Consider the following 23,212-nt stretch of genomic DNA (forward strand, 5'->3'; position numbering starts at 1 on the left):
CGATTCCAATTAAAGAATGACGTTATTCGATAACAAATAAAATAACACCATGAAATACCCACAGTAACCCCATGTTGCCCATTATGTGAAGAGGTACTTTATGAGGCGCTTACTATTAATGTGAGGCACAAAGAAGCTCAAATTGATAAAACCAAGTGCCTCATCACGTAATGGACAACACGAGATTAAAATGGTTGTGCAGAAATATATATTGATGACCTATAGTGTTGAGTGCGAATATTTGAAAAGTGAATTTTTATTGCGAATATCAGCACTTCGAGAATTCGTGAATATTTAGAATATAGTGCTATATATTCATAATGACGAATATCTGTTTTTGTTTTTTAACATAGTGCAAATCAGGTGATCATCCCTCCCTTCTTCTAGCTTGTTGGCCAATGGGAAGGCTCACAGCTTAGCAACATCCCTAGCAACCAATAGAAAATTCCCCCCCCCCCCTTACCATATAAAAAAGAACCTCCGCACCGAAAATTCGCAAGCGTGAATTAATTGGAGCACTCTATCTGCATATAAAGCTGTTGTAATGTTCTCCCATGCCAACCATTTTCTCCAGTCTCAGGAAACGTATACCTACTTGAAAAATGTAGCATAAGTGACACACACCGGTATTTCACGCGCATTACACAAATAATACTTTACCGATTTTCACAGTCAAGAATATAAGCTCGAAATTCGCAAATTCACGACTATATGACAAATATTCTAATAAATATTCGCGAAATATTGCGAATTCGAATATTGCCCCTGACGCTCATCACTAATGACCTATCCTCAATGAGTCCAATCCCTACGTGGAGGGTGCTGGATGTATAATACAGCCGTCACCTTGCTACAATGACTGGGAACGGCAATTAGCACTGAGCCCTGTCACTTAACTACTTGTAATGACCCGGAGTTAGGCCATTACCACTTTTACACCCAACTACTGTTTCTGATGGTTAACTTAATGCATTTATGTCATGTCCTTCACACTGTGCATATGTATTCCTATGAAACTGTTAATGTTCATGTAATAACCTGGTTCAGCAGCAGATGGCAGCAGACTTGGCAGAGCTACTTATCAGAGAAGGGAACTTATCTTTCCTTTCTCTCTCCCTGTAAGGAGGGGAGGTTCTAGTTAGTAGGAGTCAGTTTCAACTTCCCTCTCCTGGGGACAGGTTGTACGGAGTTGGAGGATCTCCCTGTTGGGAGAAGGAAGCAGCAGGCCCGCATCCCTGTTGGACGTGTTGCTTGCCTAGGCTAGCAAATGGAAGTCGCAGTAGAAAGCAAAAGAAAAGTTTCTATTTAATATTGCCAGCAGAGCTGAGAAAGTTCAGATACAGCAGTTTGTTGCAGAAGTTGTTGTCTGCCACAGTCAATGCTAAAATCTGTTAGGAATCGAGCTAAAGTCTAGAAACTGTTTGGATTACTGTTTATTGAAAGTAAAGCTGCATTTGAACTTCATACAAGGTCTGGACTCAGTTTCTTCTTCATCATCCAAGTTAACTACCCCCTTTACCACTTGCTTTGAACTACAATGCCTGAGGTTCCAAGGCATCCAGGTAGGAGCACCATGACAAGTGCTAAAATAACACCATACAGGGACATTGTAGGACACTACACCACTCTGGCATTCCTACACCTGGATACCACCAGTCTCACTAAAAGGGAGACTTGTGCTCTCGTTGCTGAAATGCAACTGGCGTCATGACAAACTAAAACAACTCAGAGACTGAGCAACGCATTCCATCAGTTGGGGACCTCGGGGGGAGTGGTCCACTGCACACTCAGCATGTCTCCTTCAACAGCTATTGCTGCCTATGTGAGGTAAGGCCGAGGGATGCAAGCTCCCTCTGCCTTCCGATTGGAGACCCTGCAGTGAAATTGCTTCTAAAGCTTCCCAGGCCTGCCATGCTAAGCTCCCTCTATCCCAGTGATAGCTAACCTCTGGCACTCCAACTGTGGTGAAACTATGACTCCCGGCATGCTCCATTATTTCTATGATGTTCTGAGAACAGCCAAGCAAGTGTGCATCTTGGAAGTCGTAGTTTTACCACAGCTGGAGTGCTGGAGGTTATCCATCGCAGCTCTAGGCTGTTAGATTTTATCTGTTCAGTATGAGCAGAGCTGCTTGCCCTGAGACACCAGATTGTGCAACGGGGGAAGCCTTCAAAGCCTTCGACTCATCTAAAAGAATTGGGAAAACCATGCCTTCCTTGGCCAAAACAATATGATACCTATTCCAGTGGTCTGCTCCTTTTTTTATTTTTATTAATATTATCAGTATTGTATCATGAAAACTAGTGGGAAGATGTAGACCAGCCTGAATCCTTCATGGTATGGACAGAATGTCCATCACCAAGGGATTGTCTTTCTGATAGTCTCATAGCCATCAGGTCTACTTCTGGCACATCCCTTCTCTTGAGTTATCTAATGAAAGATATCTGGATTCAATGACCACTCCCTGTGAAGTGAGTAACCAGACTCAGGTGGTCTGCCACCATATTGAGAGATAAGAAGAGAGAGAAAGGGCCTCTGCCCACTTGAGAAGTAACCCCACTTCCTCTAAGTCATGTAATTTATCCTTACTGCTTTCCCTCTGATCAGTGGATAAAAATGCGGCAGAGACAGACAATTTTCCCTAAGCTGTCTTTGGGTTGAGGGTAATGTCTGCTCCTGATGACTTCAGGTGCCCCTCACTGAGACATCATCTAGGTAGCACCCCAACCCAGGAGGGTAACATCAGTTGTCAACAGGCACCAGCAAAACTGGATCATGGAATCCCTATCTATTTGGTGATGATGCCACCTCGAGGATCAATGGGTTTTCTGTGACAGGGAGTACATTTTGTCCAGGCCATTCTCAGTGCAATTCTAATGGTACAACACCTCTCTCTCTGTAAAGATCTTAAGTGCCAGAGAGCCCAAAGGACTGCTTCAAATGCTGCTGACATTAAACCTTCATGAGAGTACTGATAAATACCCTTCAGGGCCTTGAAAGGAATGTTGCTGCAGCTCTTATTCTTGCTTGACTCACCAGAGACAGTGATAAGATCATCTTTCTAGAATCCAGAACAAACTCCAGAAAATATTAGGAGGTGCCTAGTTGGGTGTCTGATTTTTCCCAATTGACACTTAACCTTTTACAGCAGTTAGGACTAAGTGTATATTTCACATGATGTAGCTCCTCTGAAGTTGTCCAAATAAAGGACAACATACATTTCACAAATACTTAGAGCAGCAGCCATAGCCAAGATCAACTTTGTGAATGTGTAAGAACTGAGGAAATTCTGAAGTTGAATTGCAATTGTTAAAAATGTCATTTGTGGAGATTAAGATAGGATCATGAAGATAAGCATTTTTTATATTGATCGTTGCCATGAAATCTTCTTGTACAATAATTGGAACTATCGACCAGTAGTGATGGACGAACATCGGCCGGGACGATACGCGAACCCGCATTCGCGATCAAATCTTCGCGAACCGCGTGCTTGGGGCGGACCCCGTTGACTTTAATGGCAGGTGAACCTGAAAAACCTTCAGGTTATATTTGCAGCCACCAAATACTTACTAGAAGTGCACAAATAGTCCCACAACATGGACAGTGACATACCAGAGGGGGAACATTTGCAAACATTCTCACCAAAAAATATCTATTTAAATCAGGCGTCATTTTTATGCGTTTTAAAGGGAAACTCTCAAAAATGTGCCCTGCTGGAGCCTAGAAATTTTTTATTTAAGGCCATGTGAGTACAGTCCCCAGAAATTAGGCATTCACTGGACAGAAAAGAACAAGTGATTATGTGGCTGGAGGTATATTAGATGGTCACTGGTTAAAATTTTACTGCAGGCCACTGAAGTACAGGCCCTGAAAATTAGGCATTCATCTAATCGAAAAGTCCTTTTATGCCGCTCTATATACATAAGACAAGGACCATTCTTTGTTCTGGGTAGTGGTGGATATGTGTGGGCTGGCATGAGGAAATTCAATTACACATGGTTGTCACAGGCGTTGAATTTTTCCGAGATCCATGCCTCATTAATTTTTTGAAATGTGAGGTAGTCCACACTGTCGTGAGCTAAGCGATTGCACTTATCAGTCACAATCCCCCCCCTGCTGGGTTGAATGTCCTTTCGGAGAGGACACTTGACGAAGGGCAAGCCAAGAGTTCTATGGCATATTGTAGTCGGACACCTGTCAGTCTAGGCGTTCCCTGAGGCTGGATGCGGAGGACGGCTGTCGATGGATTGGCTACAAGAATGATCTCATATCCGAAGTGACCAACACATCTTCAAACTGCCCTCTTCTTGCAGGCGCGGTAGGATTGGTACCCGCACCTGTTTCGCTGTTGGTGGAAATTCCTCTGCCAGCGCCAGCAACAGCAGAATGCACCATCTCTCGAAGTAAGGCCTGAAAATGCTGCATTCTGACAGCCCTCTGTGATGCTGGTAACATGTCCGCCATTTTGTGTTTGTACCGGGGGTCTAAGTACGTTGCCACCCATTACTGGTCCTTGTGTAGCTGGCCAGCTAAGACCTGTCCTAGGTTGCTAATATAGCTTATATGTTTATACAGCTAGACCTGCCAATAACCTTAATACAGTTCCTATGTTTGTGTGTTAAAGACAAAAGCAGAGTTATTTACTGTGACTTTATGTTTGGATGTCATATAACTGTAATATATATTGTGTTCACGGAAGCAGAAAAGATAGTATGCCTTTAAGATTCATTATATAATGTAAGGTAAGCTCAATGACACAGCAGAAACAACAGAAAGCATAGAGTTAAACTGTTGTTTCTGGGCAGGAGTCTAGACCAATCACAGCCAGCCTCACACATTGCAGGAGTCTTGGCCAATCACAGCCAGCCTCACACACAGCAGGAGTCTTGGCCAATCACAGCCAGCCTCACACACAGCATGTGTGGAAAATTCCCCTAGCAGGAGCTGCTAGAATCATTACACTAGAGGAGAGGAGCTGAACAGACATTCACTCCACTGAGAGCTGTGTTTTATGGAAGCAGAGAGGCTAAAATAGGTATTTAGAACAGTTATATAATGTTCCTATAGTTAGTATTGTGATTAGAACTGTATACTGAACCAGTTATATGTGTGTTTACTTACAGTTCCACCAAATACCAATTGCAAATTCCCAAAATTTCACAATCCAAATTCAAATGTCATATTGCAATCCAAATTGCATACAACCATACCAGATCATACTCAACCAATCTGCAAATAGTTACTGCAAACTGCTCAAAGCAATTGTATAGAGCAAACTGCAAACCGAGTATAGCAAGTGAACTATTGGTTAAACCTCAGATATACCTCTCAGAGAGATCATAAAGTGCTTAAATAACTTAAAGTGAGAGTACAGATACTGAAGAGAGAAATATATCCACCAGTTTATGTTGAATTACAAGATTGAAAAGTTGAACCACCATCTTATGCATACCGCCATTTTATGATACTTTATTCAACACGTGTTATGTACATGGACTATCTGCTGCGGAGGCGGCAGTGTTATATATGAAGAAAAGTTGAAGTTAATAAAGAAGTTATTTCAAGCATTTGGCGTGCTCTTTAAACCTATTGTTTCCATAGAATAGCGCTAGAGGAATTACAGAGTAACAGCCAGTCTGGTTGGACTAAAAAGTTAGAGATATCAAAATTCTTCTAATGCCACAGTGCAAAAGGCACTTTATAGTGCTGCGCCTGCCACACCTTACACTTTGTGCTTTTTATATGGGGGTCCCTCTTCAAACACTGGCTTCTGCTCATTGCCCAGGAGAATGTCGTCCTCGGTCTCCTCCCCCCAGCCACAGACAACACCACGGATCCCCAAAAAGTTTAAAGCCTACTCTTCTTGCTCCTCCTCCCCCCAGCCACCATCCTCCTCTGACTCCTCTTCAGACTCTTGCTGACTTGTCTCAAATGGAGTAGCCCCCCCTGCTCCTCGAAGGCTTGATCAATGACATGACGCAATGCATGCTCCAGAAAGAAGGCGTAAGGTACGATGTCACTGATGGCGCCCTGGCTGCGACTGACTGGTTTGGTGATCTCATTAAATGGCCGCAGAAGTCTGCATGCATCGCTTATGAGCAGCCACTGGTGCAGTGAAAGGTAACCAAGCTCCCCAGAACCTGTCCTGCTGCAGACTTCGTACAGGTAGTTGTTAACTGCACGTTTCTGCTGGAGCAGCCTATCCAGCATATACAAGGTGGAGTTCCAGTGCGTCGAGCAGTCACAAATCAGACGTCTGACGGGCAAGTGGTGTCGCCTCTGAACATCAGCTAAGTGAGCCATGGCCGTGTAAGATCTTCTAAAATGGCCAGAGATTTTCCTGACCTGCTGCAAGACATCCTGGGCCCGGGGTATTTTGGCAACGAATCGTTGCACGACTAAGTTCAGGATGTGTGCCATGCACGGCATGTGTGTCCATTTTGCCCTGTTTCAGCGCACTCGGCAGATTGGCACCGTTGTCGCACACCACTTTACCAGCTGTCAAATTGAGCAGGGTTAGCAACTGATCGGCCTGTGACCACAGAGCTGAAAGCAGTGCAGGACCGGTGTGGCTCTTGGCTTCCAGGCACAACAGACGCAGCACAGCATGGCAACGTCTCACCTGGCACGTTGAATCATTTCTGGGGAGCTTGGGGGGTGCAGCGGAAGAGGCAGTAGCAGTGGAAAAGGAGGAGTCAGCCGAAGAGGAGACGGAGGATGGAGTAGGAGGAGGAGAAGAAGAGGTAGGCCTGCATGCAATGTGTGGCCGTAACACCAACATCACACGGGTGCCATGGGTTACATGCTTTTTTTTTTTTTTTTTTTTTTTTTTTAAAGAGTTTATTGGGAAAATTACAAAACATTAACAGCAAAATTTTTTACAACCCCTCAATTGTTAATGACCCAACCAAATGTAGATAAATATAAATATAGTCAGTTCATCTTTTAGTTGCATTTAGAAAAAACCCTCCCCTCCCTCCCCCCTAGTCTGTGGTGCGTCAAGGTAGGACCCCCATAAACAAACCAACATGACCTCAGTTAGTCAATCTTCCAGCCACCCCATATCCTATTCCACTGGTCCTCAACTTCCCTCCGTTTATATATGATTTTCTCGTAATTTTTTACCTTATCAGTTAAATTTATCCATATATTTATGTCTGGAGTGGATCGGGCAAACCAGGTCCGACTAATCAGAACTCTAGCCAACATCAATATTCTGCTCAGAAAGATCTTTTGATACTTGTGATTTTTTAATTTGGAAAAGTCATTAAGCACGAATACATGAGGTTCAAAAGGAATTCGAATTTTTAGTTTATGGATAATACAATTATTAATACTATTCCAGTATTTTACAAGTTCTGGACAAGTCCAAACCATGTGGAGGAAGTCTGCTCCTACAATATCACATTTGGGGCAGTTGGATGTGGCTCTCAACCCGCATTTATTCATCCATAGGGGAGTAATGTATAGTCTATGGGAAATGTAAAATTGTATTAGGACATGGTTAAAGTTCTGGGATACTGAAGTCAGATTCCCAAAAATATTCTCCCACCCTTCTACTCGCAAGTGCGGGCAGTCCGCTTCCCATGCTTTTTGTCCTGGTGATTGTGTATCGCTAAACCGTGCCTTAATTAATAACTTATATATATTGGAAATCTTTATTCTAGAAGGTGTACCCCCTACCCAATCATTCAAAAAAGATAAATTATCTATTTCCAGCAGACGTTTATCGTCCAAACTGGATAGTACAGATCGCAATTGAAAATACCTAAACCATGAGAGATTTCTTATATTATGTGTCATTTCTGTAAAGGATTTAATTTCTCTATCTTTAACTACCTGTGAAATATATAATATTTTATTCTTCTGCCAAAATGTGTCAGCTGCAATATCATCTAACCTATGTAAATAGAAATTATGCCAAAGAGGCGTAAATGTGAGTGAACCCCCAACCTTCAACCATGTCCTAGTTATACCCCACACTTTCAGGAGTAGATTTATAGTCTCTTTATAGCCTTGCTCATAGCTCTTCAAAAGCCCGGATTCCAACAAGGTAAAAATATTGTTATGAGCGTGGCTAGTTACCAACTTCCCCAGGAGTGCACTGTCCTCTGATTCGTAGCACCTCAATAGCTGGGCTGCAATAAAATACCCTTTAAAGTAGGGGAGATTTAAACCCCCCCACTCCACTGATTTATACAAGTATTCCAGCTTAATTCGCACTCGCTTTCTTCCCCATATTAAATCATTAATTATTCTTTCCATGAGTTTAAAGTGTTTGTCTTGTATCCAAGTAGGTGTATTCCTGAGCACGTAAAGAAATTGTGGTAATATCACCATTTTAACTAGTGAAACTCGATCAGCTCTGGATAGGGGAAGTTTCAGCCAGATTCCTATTTTAGCTCTGATCTTTACCATTATGGGGATCAGATTGAGTTGTACAAAATTTTCAACCCGAGGCGATATAGTCAAACCCAAGTATTGAATAGTATCAACAATATCCAACTGTGTAGCAGGAACCTCCTTTTGTGGCAGGGGATCTATTGGGAGCAGACTAGTTTTTGCCCAGTTTATTCGGAGACCAGACACCTCACCAAATGCGTTAACCATTTGAATAATCCTAGGAAGAATGATTTCCGTATGATCTATAAAAAACAGGATATCATCTGCATATAGTGAGATGCGGTCCTGTGTTCCTAGGGTACCAAATCCTTTAATCTGGTCATCCTGCCTAATGGCCAACGCAAGGGGCTCGATATAAATATCGAATAACAGGGGAGATAGTGGGCAGCCCTGTCGGGTGCCTCTGTTTAGATCAATACTACTACTCAGAATTCCATTGAGACTCAGTTTTGCCCTTGGTGATCTATACAACAGCCTAAGAGTACGTATAAATTTTTCCCCAAAGCCCATCTTAGCAAGAACCTTTGGGTGAACCTGCTTGACGGCCGTCATAGGGTTCACCCAATGGGCAGTAAAATGTATGTACCTTTCCTGCCCATGTTGGTTAGACCACGTGTCTGTGGTCAGATGTATCTTGGCACTGACACTGTGTGCCAGAGACACATTCACTTGCTGCTGAACAAGAGGATTATACGGCGTTATCAACTTTTTACGTTCGAACATATGGGCCATGGAAGCCTGCTTTTTGCCAGAAGAACGCGACAACGGCATGGTGGAAGGTGGAGTGGAGGACAAATGGGAGGAGAGAAGAGTAGGGGAAGAGGCAGGACGTGGAGCGCCGGGAGTGTGGCTTTGTGGCTTCTGATGGTGTTGCTCCCACTGGGTGATGGGGGGCCAGGTGCCTTCTTAAGGATGTCATCCCTATGTGAGTGTTGAGCTTAACGCGACTTATGCGTTGACAGCACAGGCTGCAGATGGCAACACTATTGTCAGCAGCTGACACGTTAAAGAAAGCCCACACTGCGGAGCCATGTCCCGGTGTCCTGGAAGTGCAAGATGCGACTGTGAATGGTGGATGGCTCGCTCCAGATACATTTTCGGTCTGCTTTTTGCCTCCTGTGCACTGCGAGTTCTGCCTGCTTCTCCTCCTTCTACCCCCTATCTGCTGCTCTGTCTCTCCCTTTTAACTTTCCTCCTCTTCCTCTCTTGTGGGCACCCGCGTGATATCCATCGACATGTCATCATCGTTACCTTCACCACCACTGACATTAGAGTTCTCGGAGTAGGCAGCAACAGCAGGGAACTCCGTCTCTGGGCTGATTTAGGTACTGTCGTCAGACCGCTGGGTGGTGGCCGTTGCTACCTCCTCATCCTGATCCGAAGGCAAGAATGGCTGCGCATCGGGAATAGATGGGAAAATAATTCCTCTGACTCGAGAGGAGGGGCTATGGTGGTGGTGGTGGTGGTGGTATATTTGGGGATGCACACATCAGAGAATGAGGAGGGTTCAGATACAGAGGATGAGGAGGGTGCAGAAGCGGAAGGCTGATTGAGCCACTCAACCAACTCTGGTGCGTCCTTTGACGTAATAGCACGCACCTTCTCCAACTTTCCACTTAGGCTCTGGCCTGGGGCACCTGCCCGACCCCTACCACCTCTGAGGAATGGCCTGACTCTTCCTCTACCTGTCATTTTCAAAATGACCCTGTGACAAAGTCCCTATAGAAGAGCAGCCTTGTCTGCAAGGAAATGTTTGGTTCATCTGGAGAAGTTCCTCCTCACCACGGATACTTCAGGCTCAGGTTGCGGTGCCCATGTCAAGAATCATTGGGTAGAAAAGAAGTGTCCGTCATCAGATCTCCTGCCATCAAACATGAAGGAACTCAGGGCAATCACATCGGCCTTACTCATTTCTCAGCCCTTAATTCAGACGGACTCTGATTCAGACGGACAACACGGTGGATGTTTTTCTCCCCATAAACAAGGTGGAAACAGACGCCTTTCTCTGTCAGAAGATTGGAGACAGATTGTGTGTTGGGCGGAGGTCACCTTGAGAAGCATTTCTACAGTTCATATCAGAGGCAATGTCAATAGCAAATCCAATCTGCTCATCTGCAAGACAATCCACTCAGCGCAGTAAGGGTTAAATACTCATCTTCTTCTCCAAATCATTCAGAAACTGAGAGCTCCAGATATGGTGTGATGGTGATGTGAGGGAAGTCTGACGGCTGATTATCCTGAGGAGCTGGACGGTCTATCCATTACCTGCTGCATAATATTTCTCCACATTTTTTCTCCCATCCCTCTCGTTCCCGAGTCCTGAAGAAGACCAGGGACAAGCAGAAGCCACTTCAATCCTACCTAGTCCTGCAGGGCTTGGCTTCCATGAGCATGACATTTTTTTAAAGGGAGCCTTCTAGAAGCTTCCATAGAGGGAACATAGGAGCCTGGAGGTGACAGAGGAGTCTGGAGGGGAACAGAGGGGTCTGGAGGGGAACAGAGGAGCCTGAAGGTGACAGAGGGGTCTGGAGGGGAACAGAGGAGTCTGGAGGGGAACATAGGAGCCAGAAGGTGACAGAGGGGTCTGGAGGGGAACAGAGGAGTCTGGAGGAGCGGAGAGGAGTCTGGAAGGAACAGAGGAGTCTGGAGGGGAACAGAGGAGTCTGCAGGAGCAGAGAGGAGTCTGCAGGTGACAGAGGGGTCTGGAGGGGAACAGAGGAGTCTGGAGGGGAACAGAGGAGTCTGGAGGGGAACAGAGGAGCCTGGAGGTGACAGAGGGGTCTGGAGGTGACAGAGGAGTCTGGAAGTGACAGAGGAGTCTGGAGGTGACAGAGGGATCTGGAGGTTACAGAGGGGTCTGGAGGGGAACATGGGAGCCTGGAGGGGAACATAGGAGCCTGGAGGTGACAGAGGGGTCTGGAGGGGAACAGAGGAGTCTGGAGGGGAACATAGGAGCCTGGAGGTGACAGAGGGGTCTGGAGGGGAACAGAGGAGTCTGGAGGAGCGGAGAGGAGTCTGGAAGGAACAGAGGAGTCTGGAGGGGAACAGAGGAGTCTGCAGGAGCAGAGAGGAGTCTGCAGGTGACAGAGGGGTCTGGAGGGGAACAGAGGAGTCTGGAGGGGAAAGAGGAGTCTGGAGGGGAACACATAAGCCTGGAGGTGACAGAGGGGTCTGGAGGTGACAGAGGAGTCTGGAGGTGACAGAGGGATCTGGAGGTTACAGAGGGGTCTGGAGGGGAACATAGGAGCCTGGAGGGGAACATAGGAGCCTGGAGGTGACAGAGGGGTCTGGAGGGGAACAGAGGAGTCTGGAGGGGAACATAGGAGCCTGGATGTGACAGAGGGGTCTGCAGGAGCAAGAGAAGCAGTGTTTGGCAGCACGGAGAAGGAGCGGAGGAGGAGCCGTCTAGGATCTAATCTGCTTGTGGATCCTGGAGGAGCAGCGCCGTCCGTTCTTCTTGATCAGTGATCATCAGAGCATTAGAGCTGCAGGAATAAATAACATCTAAATGTCTGGTCTGGTGGGGTAGATGGGGGGGGGGGTCGAGGGCTGATGGGGGGAGGGGGGTTAGATGATCTAACCCCGCTCCCTTCCCCCATCAGCCCTTGTCCTACCACCCCATCTATCCGTACCCCTGCAAAACTTGCTAGTTTTTATTCTGTCTTGTTGACAGGATTATGTTTATTTATATTACGATTATGTGGTTATTGTCTTATATGACTTGTTTTTGCACTTTATTTCTATCTTTATATGGATCTAAAGAGGTTGTGCATTTGTTTACAACGATAGTTAATTGGTACATTAAACTGTGCATATTTATGTGTGATTACAGCAGTAAGTATTTAGTAAAGACTCCACAAGTTGGAGTCCACACGCACTTGGGCAGCTCAGCCACTGTTGGTGGTGAACCTTGTCCCAGCCCTGTAATCATGTACAAAAAAGAGAGGAGAGAACTGCAACTTCCAACATGTCCAGGCAAAGAAAAGGACTATAACTCCCAGTCTGTCCAGGCTGTTATCATAAAAAATCAAAGGAGAAAACTACAATTCCCAGCACATCCAGACTGCTATAATAGGATATCAGAGAACTACAACTCCCAGCATTTCCTTGGCTGTAAAGAAAAAAAAATCCTGAATCCTACAGTTCCTTCTCCATAGAAAGCTCCGCCCCCTCTTGTCAAATGACTAACATCACTGCTTCTTCCCCAACACTTCTACTCCCCATTGCTGACCCCGCCCCCTGCACTGGTCACATGACAGTGACATCCGCCCCAGGTCCTTCACCTCTTCTCCTCTCCACTGCTGAGCCCCGCCCCCTGCACAGATCACATGACAGTGACGTCACCCCAGGTCCTTCAGCTCTGGCGGTGCAGCAGATACTGGGCAGGTCCTGGTCGGTAGTCAGGGCTCTTGTTCTCTCTGGTATCAGCCATTCCTCCAGCCTGCAGGTAAGATGAGCTGTGAGGAGACAGTGTGGTGGAGAGCTCAGACATGTCACCTCTGGAGATTCTCCTCTATTACACACAAGGAATCCTTCTCCACTCCTCAGCTTAGTATGACGGGGGAGGAGTAGTGGGGATAGTGGGGGTTGTCATCATTCGCTGGCCCCTGACTGTCCTGGTGAGGTATAAGAGAAAATAGTCGGCACTCACTCAATTTTGCACGTTGCACGGGATAGGAAAAAATCCACGAATATTCAAGGAAAAATCCCAGCAGTCGTGTCTTCTCAATCAATCGAATATTTTTATTTCAACAAAGAAATGTCCACAATCCTGGACGCGTTTCGGCTAGCATGCCTTCATCAACAGGTACAGATATGTATAATGATCTAGTTTATATAAGACCTGGTGAGGGGCCCCTGCCTCCAGGAGGAGAATGAATGGAGCGGGGCCCGGCCTGAGCTCAGCTCTCTCCAGTCTCTTCTCTAGGAGTTCTAGAGCCCAGAGGTGGGACCTGCATCTATCAGACACTTATCTCCTGTGGAGCCACCAGAGATCTCCATGTTGGGGCCCCTGGAATCCATGTGGTGGGGGCTCTGAGAAGCGGGGCCCCTCCAGGCTCAGGAAGTGCGGTTCGGGAGGTGACATCTGGTCTTGTCCCCTGGATGATTTCCTCTCCTCTTCTCATAAAGGCGCCTGCAGTACTAGAAGCCTCCAGCTCCTCCAGTTCTCTCCTCTTCTCCTGAACGACCACCAAGGATGGACAGGAAGGAGATCAGCAGAAGAATATTAGACCTCACCTTGGAGATCATCTACCTGCTGAGCGGAGAGGTAAACTTTTCTAGATTTCTCTCCTCTTTATTGTATTCTGTAACAAGTCAGACATCGGGAAGGAGAATCCATCATATGAAGTGATAGGAAGAGTCCAGGGTCCTGGAGAACGGCCTCCAGACCTTCCAAGTGACGGAGAACCTGAAGATCAGCCCCCAATATGGTGAGTAATGTATCATGTGACCAGTGACCAATAGTCATGCTGTAGGAGCCATGAGAAGGTAAGTAGGCATGTTGTACCAGGAGGAGAGGGCCGGAGGAGAGCACGTGGTCCCTGAAGGGTTTATTCCCTAAGTGTCTCTCTCCATCCACAGGAGTACACAATAGTGAAGAAGACATCGGGGGACTGTGTGACTCCCATCATCCATCTCCAGGAGTCAGGAGGGTGGAGCAGGACCCCTCCCCCCATCACAGAGCCTCCCTCTCACCCCCTGATACATGAGCAGAAGATCCTAGAACTCACCCACAAGATGATGGAGCTGCTGACTGGAGAGGTGACACTGCTGGGAATGCTGGGAAATTCTCCAGTAACAGCACTGGAGGGGTCTGGGTGATGACGGTGTCATTGTGTTGTCAGGTTCCTATAAGGTGTCAGGACGTCACTGTCTATTTCTCCATGGAGGAGTGGGAGTATATAGAAGGACACAAGGACCTGTACAAGGAGGCCATGATGGAGGAGCACCAGCCTCTTATATCACAAGGTAAGAGCCGTCATGTGCAGTGTATACACGTGTGTGCAGTGACATGTAATGGAGGAGCACCAGCCTCTTATATCACAAGGTAAGACCTGTCATGTGCATTGTATACACGTGTGTGCAGTGACATGTAATGGAGGAGCTCCAGCCTCTTATATCACAGGGTGAGACCCGTCATGTGCAGTGTATACACGTGTGTGCAGTGATATGTAATGGAGGAGCACCAGCCTCTTATATCACAGGGTAAGAGCCGTCATGTGCAGTGTATACACGTGTGTGCAGTGACATGTAACGGAGGAGCACCAGCCTCTTATATCACAAGGTAAGACCCGTCATGTGCAGTGTATACACGTGTGTGCAGTGACATGTAATGGAGGAGCTCCAGACTCTTATATCACAAGGTAAGAGCCGTCATGTGCAGTGTATACACGTGTGTGCAGTGACATGTAACGGAGGAGCACCAGCCTCTTATATCACAAGGTAAGACCCGCCATGTGCAGTGTATACACGTGTGTGCAGTGACATGTAATGGAGGAGCACCAGCCTCTTATATCACAAGGTAAGAGTCGTCTTGTGCAGTGTATACACGTGTGTGCAGTGACATGTAATGGAGGAGCACCAGCCTCTTATATCACAAGGTAAGAGCCGTCTTGTGCAGTGTATACACGTGTGCAGTGACATGTAATGGAGGAGTTCCAGACTCTTATATCACAAGGTAAGAGCCGTCATGTGCAGTGTATACATGTGTGTGCAGTGACCTGTAATGGAGGAGCACCAGCCTCCTATATCACAGGGTAAGAGCCGCCATGTGCAGTGTATACACGTGTGTGCAATGACATGTAATGGAGGAGCACCCGCCTCTTATATCACAGGGTAAGAGCCGTCATGTGCAGTGTATACACGTGTGTGCAGTGACATGTAATGGAGGAGCACCAGCCTCTTATATCACAAGGTAAGAGCCGTCATGTGCAGTGTATACACGTGTGTGCAGTGACATGTAATGGAGGAGCACCAGCCTCTTATATCACAAGGTAAGAGCCGTCATGTGCAGTGTATACACGTGTGTGCAGTGACATGTAATGGAGGAGCACCAGCCTCTTATATCACAAGGTAAGAGCCGTCATGTGCAGTGTATACACGTGTGTGCAGTGACATGTAATGGAGGAGCACCAGCCTCTTATATCACAGGGTAAGAGCCGTCATGTGCAGTGTATACACGTGTGTGCAGTGTCATGTAAAGGAGGAGCACCAGCCTCTTATATCACAGGGTAAGAGCCGTCATGTGCAGTGTATACACGTGTGTGCAGTGACATGTAATGGAGGAGCACCAGCCTCTTATATCACAAGGTAAGAGCCGTCATGTGCAGTGTATACACGTGTGTGCAGTGACATGTAATGGAGGAGCACCAGCCTCTTATATCACAGGGTAAGAGCCGTCATGTGCAGTGTATACACGTGTGTGCAGTGACATGTAATGGAGGAGCACCAGCCTCTTATATCACAGGGTAAGAGCCGTCATGTGCAGTGTATACACGTGTGTGCAGTGACATGTAATGGAGAAGCACCAGCCTCTTATATCACAGGGTTAGAGCCGTCATGTGCAGTGTATACACGTGTGTGCAGTGACATGTAATGGAGGAGCTCCAGACTCTTATATCACAAGGTAAGAGCCGTCATGTGCAGTGTATACACGTGTGTGCAGTGACATGTAACGGAGGAGCACCAGCCTCTTATATCACAAGGTAAGAGCCGTCATGTGCTGTGTATACAAGTGTGTGCAGTTACATGTAATGGAGGAGCACCAGCCTCTTATATCACATGGTAAGAGCCGTCATGTGCAGTGTATACACGTGTGTGCAGTGACATGTAATGGAGGAGCACCAGCCTCTTATATCACAAGGTAAGACCCGTCATGTGCAGTGTATACACGTGTGTGCAGTGACATGTAATGGAGGAGCACCAGCCTCTTATATCACAAGGTAAAACCCCTCATGTGCAGTGTATACACGTGTGTGCAGTGACATGTAATGGAGGAGCACCAGCCTCTTATATCACAAGGTAAAACCCCTCATGTGCAGTGTATACACGTGTGTGCAGTGACATGTAATGGAGGAGCTCCAGACTCTTATATCACAAGGTAAGAGCCGTCATGTGCAGTGTATACACGTGTGTGCAGTGACATGTAACGGAGGAGCACCAGCCTCTTATATCACAAGGTAAGAGCCGTCATGTGCTGTGTATACAAGTGTGTGCAGTGACATGTAATGGAGGAGCACCAGCCTCTTATATCACATGGTAAGAGCCGTCATGTGCAGTGTATACACGTGTGTGCAGTGACATGTAATGGAGGAGCACCAGCCTCTTATATCACAAGGTAAGACCCGTCATGTGCAGTGTATACACGTGTGTGCAGTGACATGTAATGGAGGAGCACCAGCCTCTTATATCACAGGGTAAGAGCCGTCATGTGCAGTGTATACACGTGTGTGCAGTGACATGTAATGGAGGAGCACCAGCCTCTTATATCACAAGGTAAGAGCCGTCATGTGCAGTGTATACACGTGTGTGCAGTGACATGTAATGGAGGAGCACCAGCCTCTTATATCACAAGGTAAGACCCGTCATGTGCAGTGTATACACGTGTGTGCAGTGACATGTAATGGAGGAGCACCAGCCTCTTATATCACAAGGTAAGACCCGTCATGTGCAGACCCAGATGCGCCATTCTCACACAAACGCCAACCAGTATGGGTATAGAGATAAACAGAGATAGTGAGCACATCCTAATGCGCAGGTGCAAGCTGCCACGGCAAAAACATAGAGAATAAATACAATGCAACAGAATTCTGCAAAGCAGATAAAGTACAATAACAGATCTTACAGAGATCGCCTTGACGTTTGGCAGACGGTCTCAGATGGTTTTCTGCAAAATGCATTTGCCAAGCATCTCACCTTATAAATAAGCGTAGCATTAGCACGTGAATACTTTTTTGTGACTATGGCTTTATTGTACTTTATCTGGTTTGCAGAATGCTGTTGCATTGTCTGTTTTTCTCTATGTTTTTGCCATGGCAGCGTGCACCTGCGCACTTGGAGGTGCTGACTAACCCCCCTTTTTTTTGCAGATTTACAATGCTGGAGATGTGGCACTCCAGTGAGTCGTGCACTCCTGATTAGCCTGTCTTCCCTATAGGCTGATTTTATTTGGTTTCAGTATAAGGCTACATTCACACGTCCGTGGTGTGTTGCAGACCCGCAAATTGCGGATCCACAACACACCCGCCCGGCACCCCTATAGTAATGCCTATTCTTGTCCGCAGCTGCGTCACAGCTGCGGACAAGAATAGGACATGTTCTATCTTTTGCGGAGCTGTGGACCGGAAAATCGGGGCCGCGCTCCGCAATTGCGGATGCAGACAGCAAATGGTTTTGTACAAAATGTATTTGCCAATCATCTCACCTTATAAATAAGCGTAGCATTAACAGAGAGTACTGGCACATTGAACTTACGGAAACAGGATAGCACAGCAAGCTGCACAGCTTCCCTAACTCAGATACAGCATAGTTTGCTGTGTTTTTCAGTTTCCATAGCTTTCATGCGCTGCAATTGGAGCTACTGAGACAGTGGGCGCTGGAGCACTCTGTTGTTTCCCGGCCGGCTGGTGGTCTGGACTTGGTAACAGTGAGATGAGACACCCCTTTAATAGGAATGTTATAAGTTTGTCGACTCTGTAATTTAGATTGAAAATAAAAAAAATATATTAATTTTGTATCTTTAGTAGAAAATTCCCATAAGAATTCTGAGGGAAACTTCATGTTGTCACTAAATTATAAAGTAGAAGATGAAGACAACATGCAGTGCTCTTCAGGAGAAAACCTCAATGTACATCCAGGACTTCACAGTACAGATCTGTCATATAATCCCCCTGTTCATGAGAAATCTTCTGACCAATCACAGATTGCTACCACAAGTGCCGGTCAGAAAGGGGGTGAAAGGTTTCAAGAGATCACAAAAAGATCAAGTCTTTCTACACACAGAAGAATTCGCACACGGGAGAAGACGTTTCATGTCCAAAATGTGGGAAATATTTTGCATATAAATCAGCGCTTGTTCGACATGAGAGAAGTCACACAGGAGAGAAGCCGTATTCATGTTCAGAATGTGGGAAATGTTTTACAGTTAGACAAACTCTTGTTAAACATGCGCTACGTCACACAGGAGAGAAGCCCTATTCATGTTCAGAATGTGGGAAACGTTTTAGTGAGATCTCAACTCTTATTAGACATAAGAGAATTCATACAGGAGAGAAACCGTATTCATGTTCAGAATGTGGGAAATGTTTTACACATAGATCAAGTCTTGATGTACATCAGAGAAGTCACAGAGGATTGAAACCGTATTCATGTTCAGAATGTGGGAAATGTTTTAGTGAGATCTCAGGTCTTGTTACACATGAGAGAATTCACACAGGAGAGAAACCATATTCATGTTCAGAATGTGGGAAATGTTTTATACAGAAATCAAGTCTTGTTAAACATGAGAGAATTCATACAGGAGAGAAACCGTATTCATGTTCAGAATGTGGGAAATGTTTTACACAGAAATCAGGTCTTATTACACATGAGAGAACTCATACAGGAAAGAAGCCGTATTCATGTTCAGAATGTGAGCAATCTTTTACGCAAAAATCTGATCTTGATAGTCATGAGAGAAATCATAGAAGAGTAAGGATACGATCACAATTCCAGAATTTAGACTTTGATTTCGATTCCAATTAAAGAATGACATTATTCGATAAATAAAATAACACAGAGAAATACCCACAGTAACCCCATGTTGCCCATTAAGTGGCACTTACTATTAATATGAGGCACAAGGAAGTACAAATTAATAAAACCAAGTACCTCACATTAATAGTAACACAATCAAATACCTTCTCACATAATGGGCAACAGGATTAATATGTGGAGGTACATGATGGAATTAATTAACAATTAATGTAATGCACATGGAAGCCCAAATTGATAAAACCATGTGCCTCACATAGTAAGACTATTAAGTGCGTCCTCACGTAATTAACACGAGATTAAAATGGTTGTGCAGCAATATATATTGATGACCTATCCTCAATAAGCCCAATCCATACGCGGCTGGTGCTGGATATATAATACAGCCGGCAACTTGCTACAATGACTGGGAACAGCAATCGCACCGAACCCTGTCACTTAACCACTTGTAATGACCCGGAGTTGGGCCTTTACCACTTTTACACCCAACTACTGTTTCTGATGGTTAACTTAATGCATTTATGTCATGTCTTTCACACTGTGCGTATGCATTCCTATGAAACTGTTAATGTAATAACCTGGTTCAGCAGCAGACTTATCAGAGCTACTTAGCAGAGAAGGGAACTTATCTTTCCTTTCTCTCTCCCTGTAAGGAGGGGAGGTTCTAGTTAGTAGGAGTCAGTTTCAACTTCCCCCCTCCTGGGGACAGGTTGTATGGAGTTAGAGGATCTCCCTGTTGGGAGAAGGAAGCAGCAGGCCCGTGTCCCTGTTGGACATGTGGCTTGCCTAGGCCAACAGAGCAACGTTTGGCTCTTCTGGGCATTAAGGCTAAAGCCTAGAGCTTCACAAGCCAGGAAGAAGTTCCGCTGGATTTACAGATAAGGATACAGACTCAAGATAGAAGTCGCAAGATAGAATTTTTATTTAATATTGCCAGCATAGCAGAGCTGAGAAAGTACAGATACAGCAGAGAAGAGTTTGTTGCAGAAGTTGTTGCCTGCCACAGTCAATGCTAAAATCTGTTAGGAATCGAGCTAAAGTCTGGAAACTGTTTGGATTACCGTTTATTGAAAGTAAAGCTGCATTTGAACTTCATACAAGGTCTGGACTCAGTTTTTTCTTCATCATCCAAGTTAACTACCCCCTTTACTACTTGCTTTGAACTACAACACCTGAGGTTCCAAGGCATCCAGGTAGGAGGCGGAGCACCCTGACAAGTGCTAAAATAACACCATACAGGGACATTGTAGGACACTACACCACTCTGGCATTCCTACACCTGGGTACCACCAGTCTCACTAAATGGGATCCTTGTGCTCTCGTTGCTGATATGCAATTGGCGTCACGACAAAGAACTCAGAGACTGAGCAACGCACTCCATCAGTTGGGGACCTCGGGGGGAGTGGCCCACTGCACATTTAGATGCCACCTTCAAAAGTGATTGCTGCCTATGTGAGGTAAGGCAGAGGGATGCAGCTCCCTCTGCCTTCCGATTGGAGAGCTTGCAGTGAAATTGCTTCTAAAGCTTTTCAGGGCTGCCACGGTAAGCTCCCTCTATCCCAGTGATGGCTAACCTCCGGCACTTCAACTGTGGTGAAACTATGACTCCCAGCATGCTCCATTCATTTCTATGGCGTTCTGAGAACAGCCAAGCATGTGTGCATCTTCGGAGCCGTAGTTTTACCACAGCTGGAGTGCTGGAGGTTATCCATCACAGCTCCAGGCTGTTAGATTTTATCTGTTTGGTAGGAGCAGAGCTGCTTGCCCTGAGACATAAGATTGTGCAGTGTGGGAAGCCTCCAAAGCCCTCGACTCATCTGAATGAATTGGGAAAACCATGATTTCCTTGGCCAAAACAATATGATACCTATTCAAGTGGCCTGCTCCTTCTTCATTTTCATTAATATTATCAGTATTGTATCATGGAAACTAGAGGGAAGATGTAGACCAGCCTGAACCTTCATGGTATGGACAGAATGTCCACCACCAAGGGATTGTCTTTCTGATAGTGAGTCTCATAGCCATCAGGTCTATTTCTGGCACATCCCTTCTCTTGAGTGATCTAATGAAAGATATCTGGATTAAAATACCACTCCCTGTTAAGTGAGTAACCAGACTCAGATGTTCTGCAACCATATTGAGAGATGAATGTGAACCGCAGAGAGAAAGGGCCTCTGCCCACTTGAGAAGTAACCCCACTTCCTCTAAGTCGTGTAATTTATCCTTACTGCTTTCCCTCTGATCAGTGGAGCAAAATGCGGCAGGGACAGACAATTTGCCCTAAGCTGCCTTTGGTTGGAGGATAATGTCTGCTCCTGATGACTCTAGGTGCCCCTCACTGAGACATTATCTAGATAGCACCCCAACCCAGTAGGGTTACATCAGTTGTCAACAGGTACCAGCAAAACTGGATCATGGAATTCCTGTCTATTTGGTGATGCTGCCACCTCGAGGATCAATGGGTTTTCTGTGACGGAGTACATTTTGTCAAGGCCCTCCTCAGTGCAATTCGAATAGTACAACACCTCTCCTTGTAGAGGTCTTAAGTGCCAGAGAGCCCAAAGGATTGCTTAAGGTGCTGCTGACATTAAACCTTTTGTGAGGAATATGGATTATTTGTCACAACCAGACAGCTGAGAAGCTCTGACAGAAGCCTTTCAGAACCTCCTCCTTGAGTTTTCTTTGTTGTGCTGTTCAGTTCCTCAGCTCGTTAGCCTCTCTCAGCTGTCATGTAGTTGGACTGATTGCTTCCCTTTAAATTCCTCCCCATGATGCATTACTGGGCGGCTTATATTTCTTCCTGGAGTGTGTGTGCATGCTGATCCCATTTCCCAGTCTGCTACTAAAGTTAAGTGCTGTACTTTCATCTGTTATTTTCTGTTTGCTGGATCCCAGGTGACCCTGACTCCCTCCGTGTCTGGTGTAGGGAGCCGGTGGTCGTGTCCCCTCACTATTGTAGGGTGTTCAGGGGTTATATAGTCGAGGTACGTGGATATGCAACCATCTACCTCTGGGATGCTTGGTCTTGTGCAGGGGTCTCCCCTTGGTTCCTTAGCTTTGGATCCAGTGAGTCATATATGCATGTTGCTTTGTCTTGTTTCCTGTACACCGTCCGTGACATTATTATTTAATTTCAGCCATGTTCCCACACCAGCCATCTGCTGTCAGATAGCAGAGGTAGTGAACTCCACAGGGGGGCCCTGCTTTAAAGCCCAGCCAAATAGCAGAGAACTTTTAGCAGGCCATCTTTGTTTACAATTTCTCACCTCCATTCAGATCCTGCAGGGGGTCTAGGCCATTCCCCAGTTCAATGAACATTATCAGACATCATGGAGCCGGCAATTTATAAGAAATTATGAATCGCCCGTCCATCACAGACATAAACCAGATGCATATTTGTGCCCCTGTGGCCACGATGAACAGGCCCATGGTCATAGTTTGGTGGTGGGATTCCAGGGAGGGAAGATATATATATATATCTCCCCAAAGAAACCAAATAACGGTACCATGCTTGGACTCTACTGGTAGCTGGAACCCAGGCGGATCCATTGGTCCCAGAACCACCTCCCTGCAACATTCTGGTCTGGAGACATGAGCCCTAATCGGTTTTGTGGCTCATTTGCTGCCAGTCCCAGCAGAGGGGGAGAGGACCCCTACCAGAGGCCGGGAGGGGATGGGCCAGCTGCCGGTTTTAAAGGCTTGTACCAGCAAGCGGGCGGGTTCTTTCTCTGAAGGGAGGTCACATCGTGCCATGTGTTTAGAGGAACCTGCAACCTGCTGACATCATTGCCTCCTATGTGACTACAGCTAAGAACTCATCACAACCCAAAGGACTCATATACCTGGTAAACTGACCTTTTTTGTTTTGCTTAACCCTGTTTGTACCACGCCATCTGTATTTGCCACTCAGACCACTGTATATATTTTCTGTGTATATTGTGTTATGTCTAGTGAGCCCTTAAGGCGATTAAATATATAATTTAATCTTGTGCTATTCTGGTATCTCGATCACGAATCCCCACATCCATGTTTCGGCCTAGTTATATACTACTGCGGG

General features: G+C 45.9%; 1 protein-coding gene across 1 annotated transcript in view; it reads left to right on the forward strand.

Annotated features, from left to right (window-relative positions):
• The window catches only part of LOC122924021 (gastrula zinc finger protein XlCGF26.1-like), a 31,050-nt gene extending 10,800 nt beyond the window's left edge, over positions 1-20,250 (forward strand). The window contains exon 3 of the mRNA XM_044274938.1: positions 18,473-20,250. Coding sequence (XP_044130873.1) covers positions 18,473-19,146 — 674 coding nt within the window. The 3' untranslated portion in view covers positions 19,147-20,250. The remainder of the gene's footprint in view (positions 1-18,472) is intronic.
• The last annotated feature ends 2,962 nt before the right edge of the window (positions 20,251-23,212 follow it).

This window comes from Bufo gargarizans, unplaced genomic scaffold (assembly GCF_014858855.1).
Source record: "Bufo gargarizans isolate SCDJY-AF-19 unplaced genomic scaffold, ASM1485885v1 original_scaffold_2145_pilon, whole genome shotgun sequence".
Classification (NCBI taxonomy): Eukaryota; Metazoa; Chordata; class Amphibia; order Anura; family Bufonidae; genus Bufo; species Bufo gargarizans.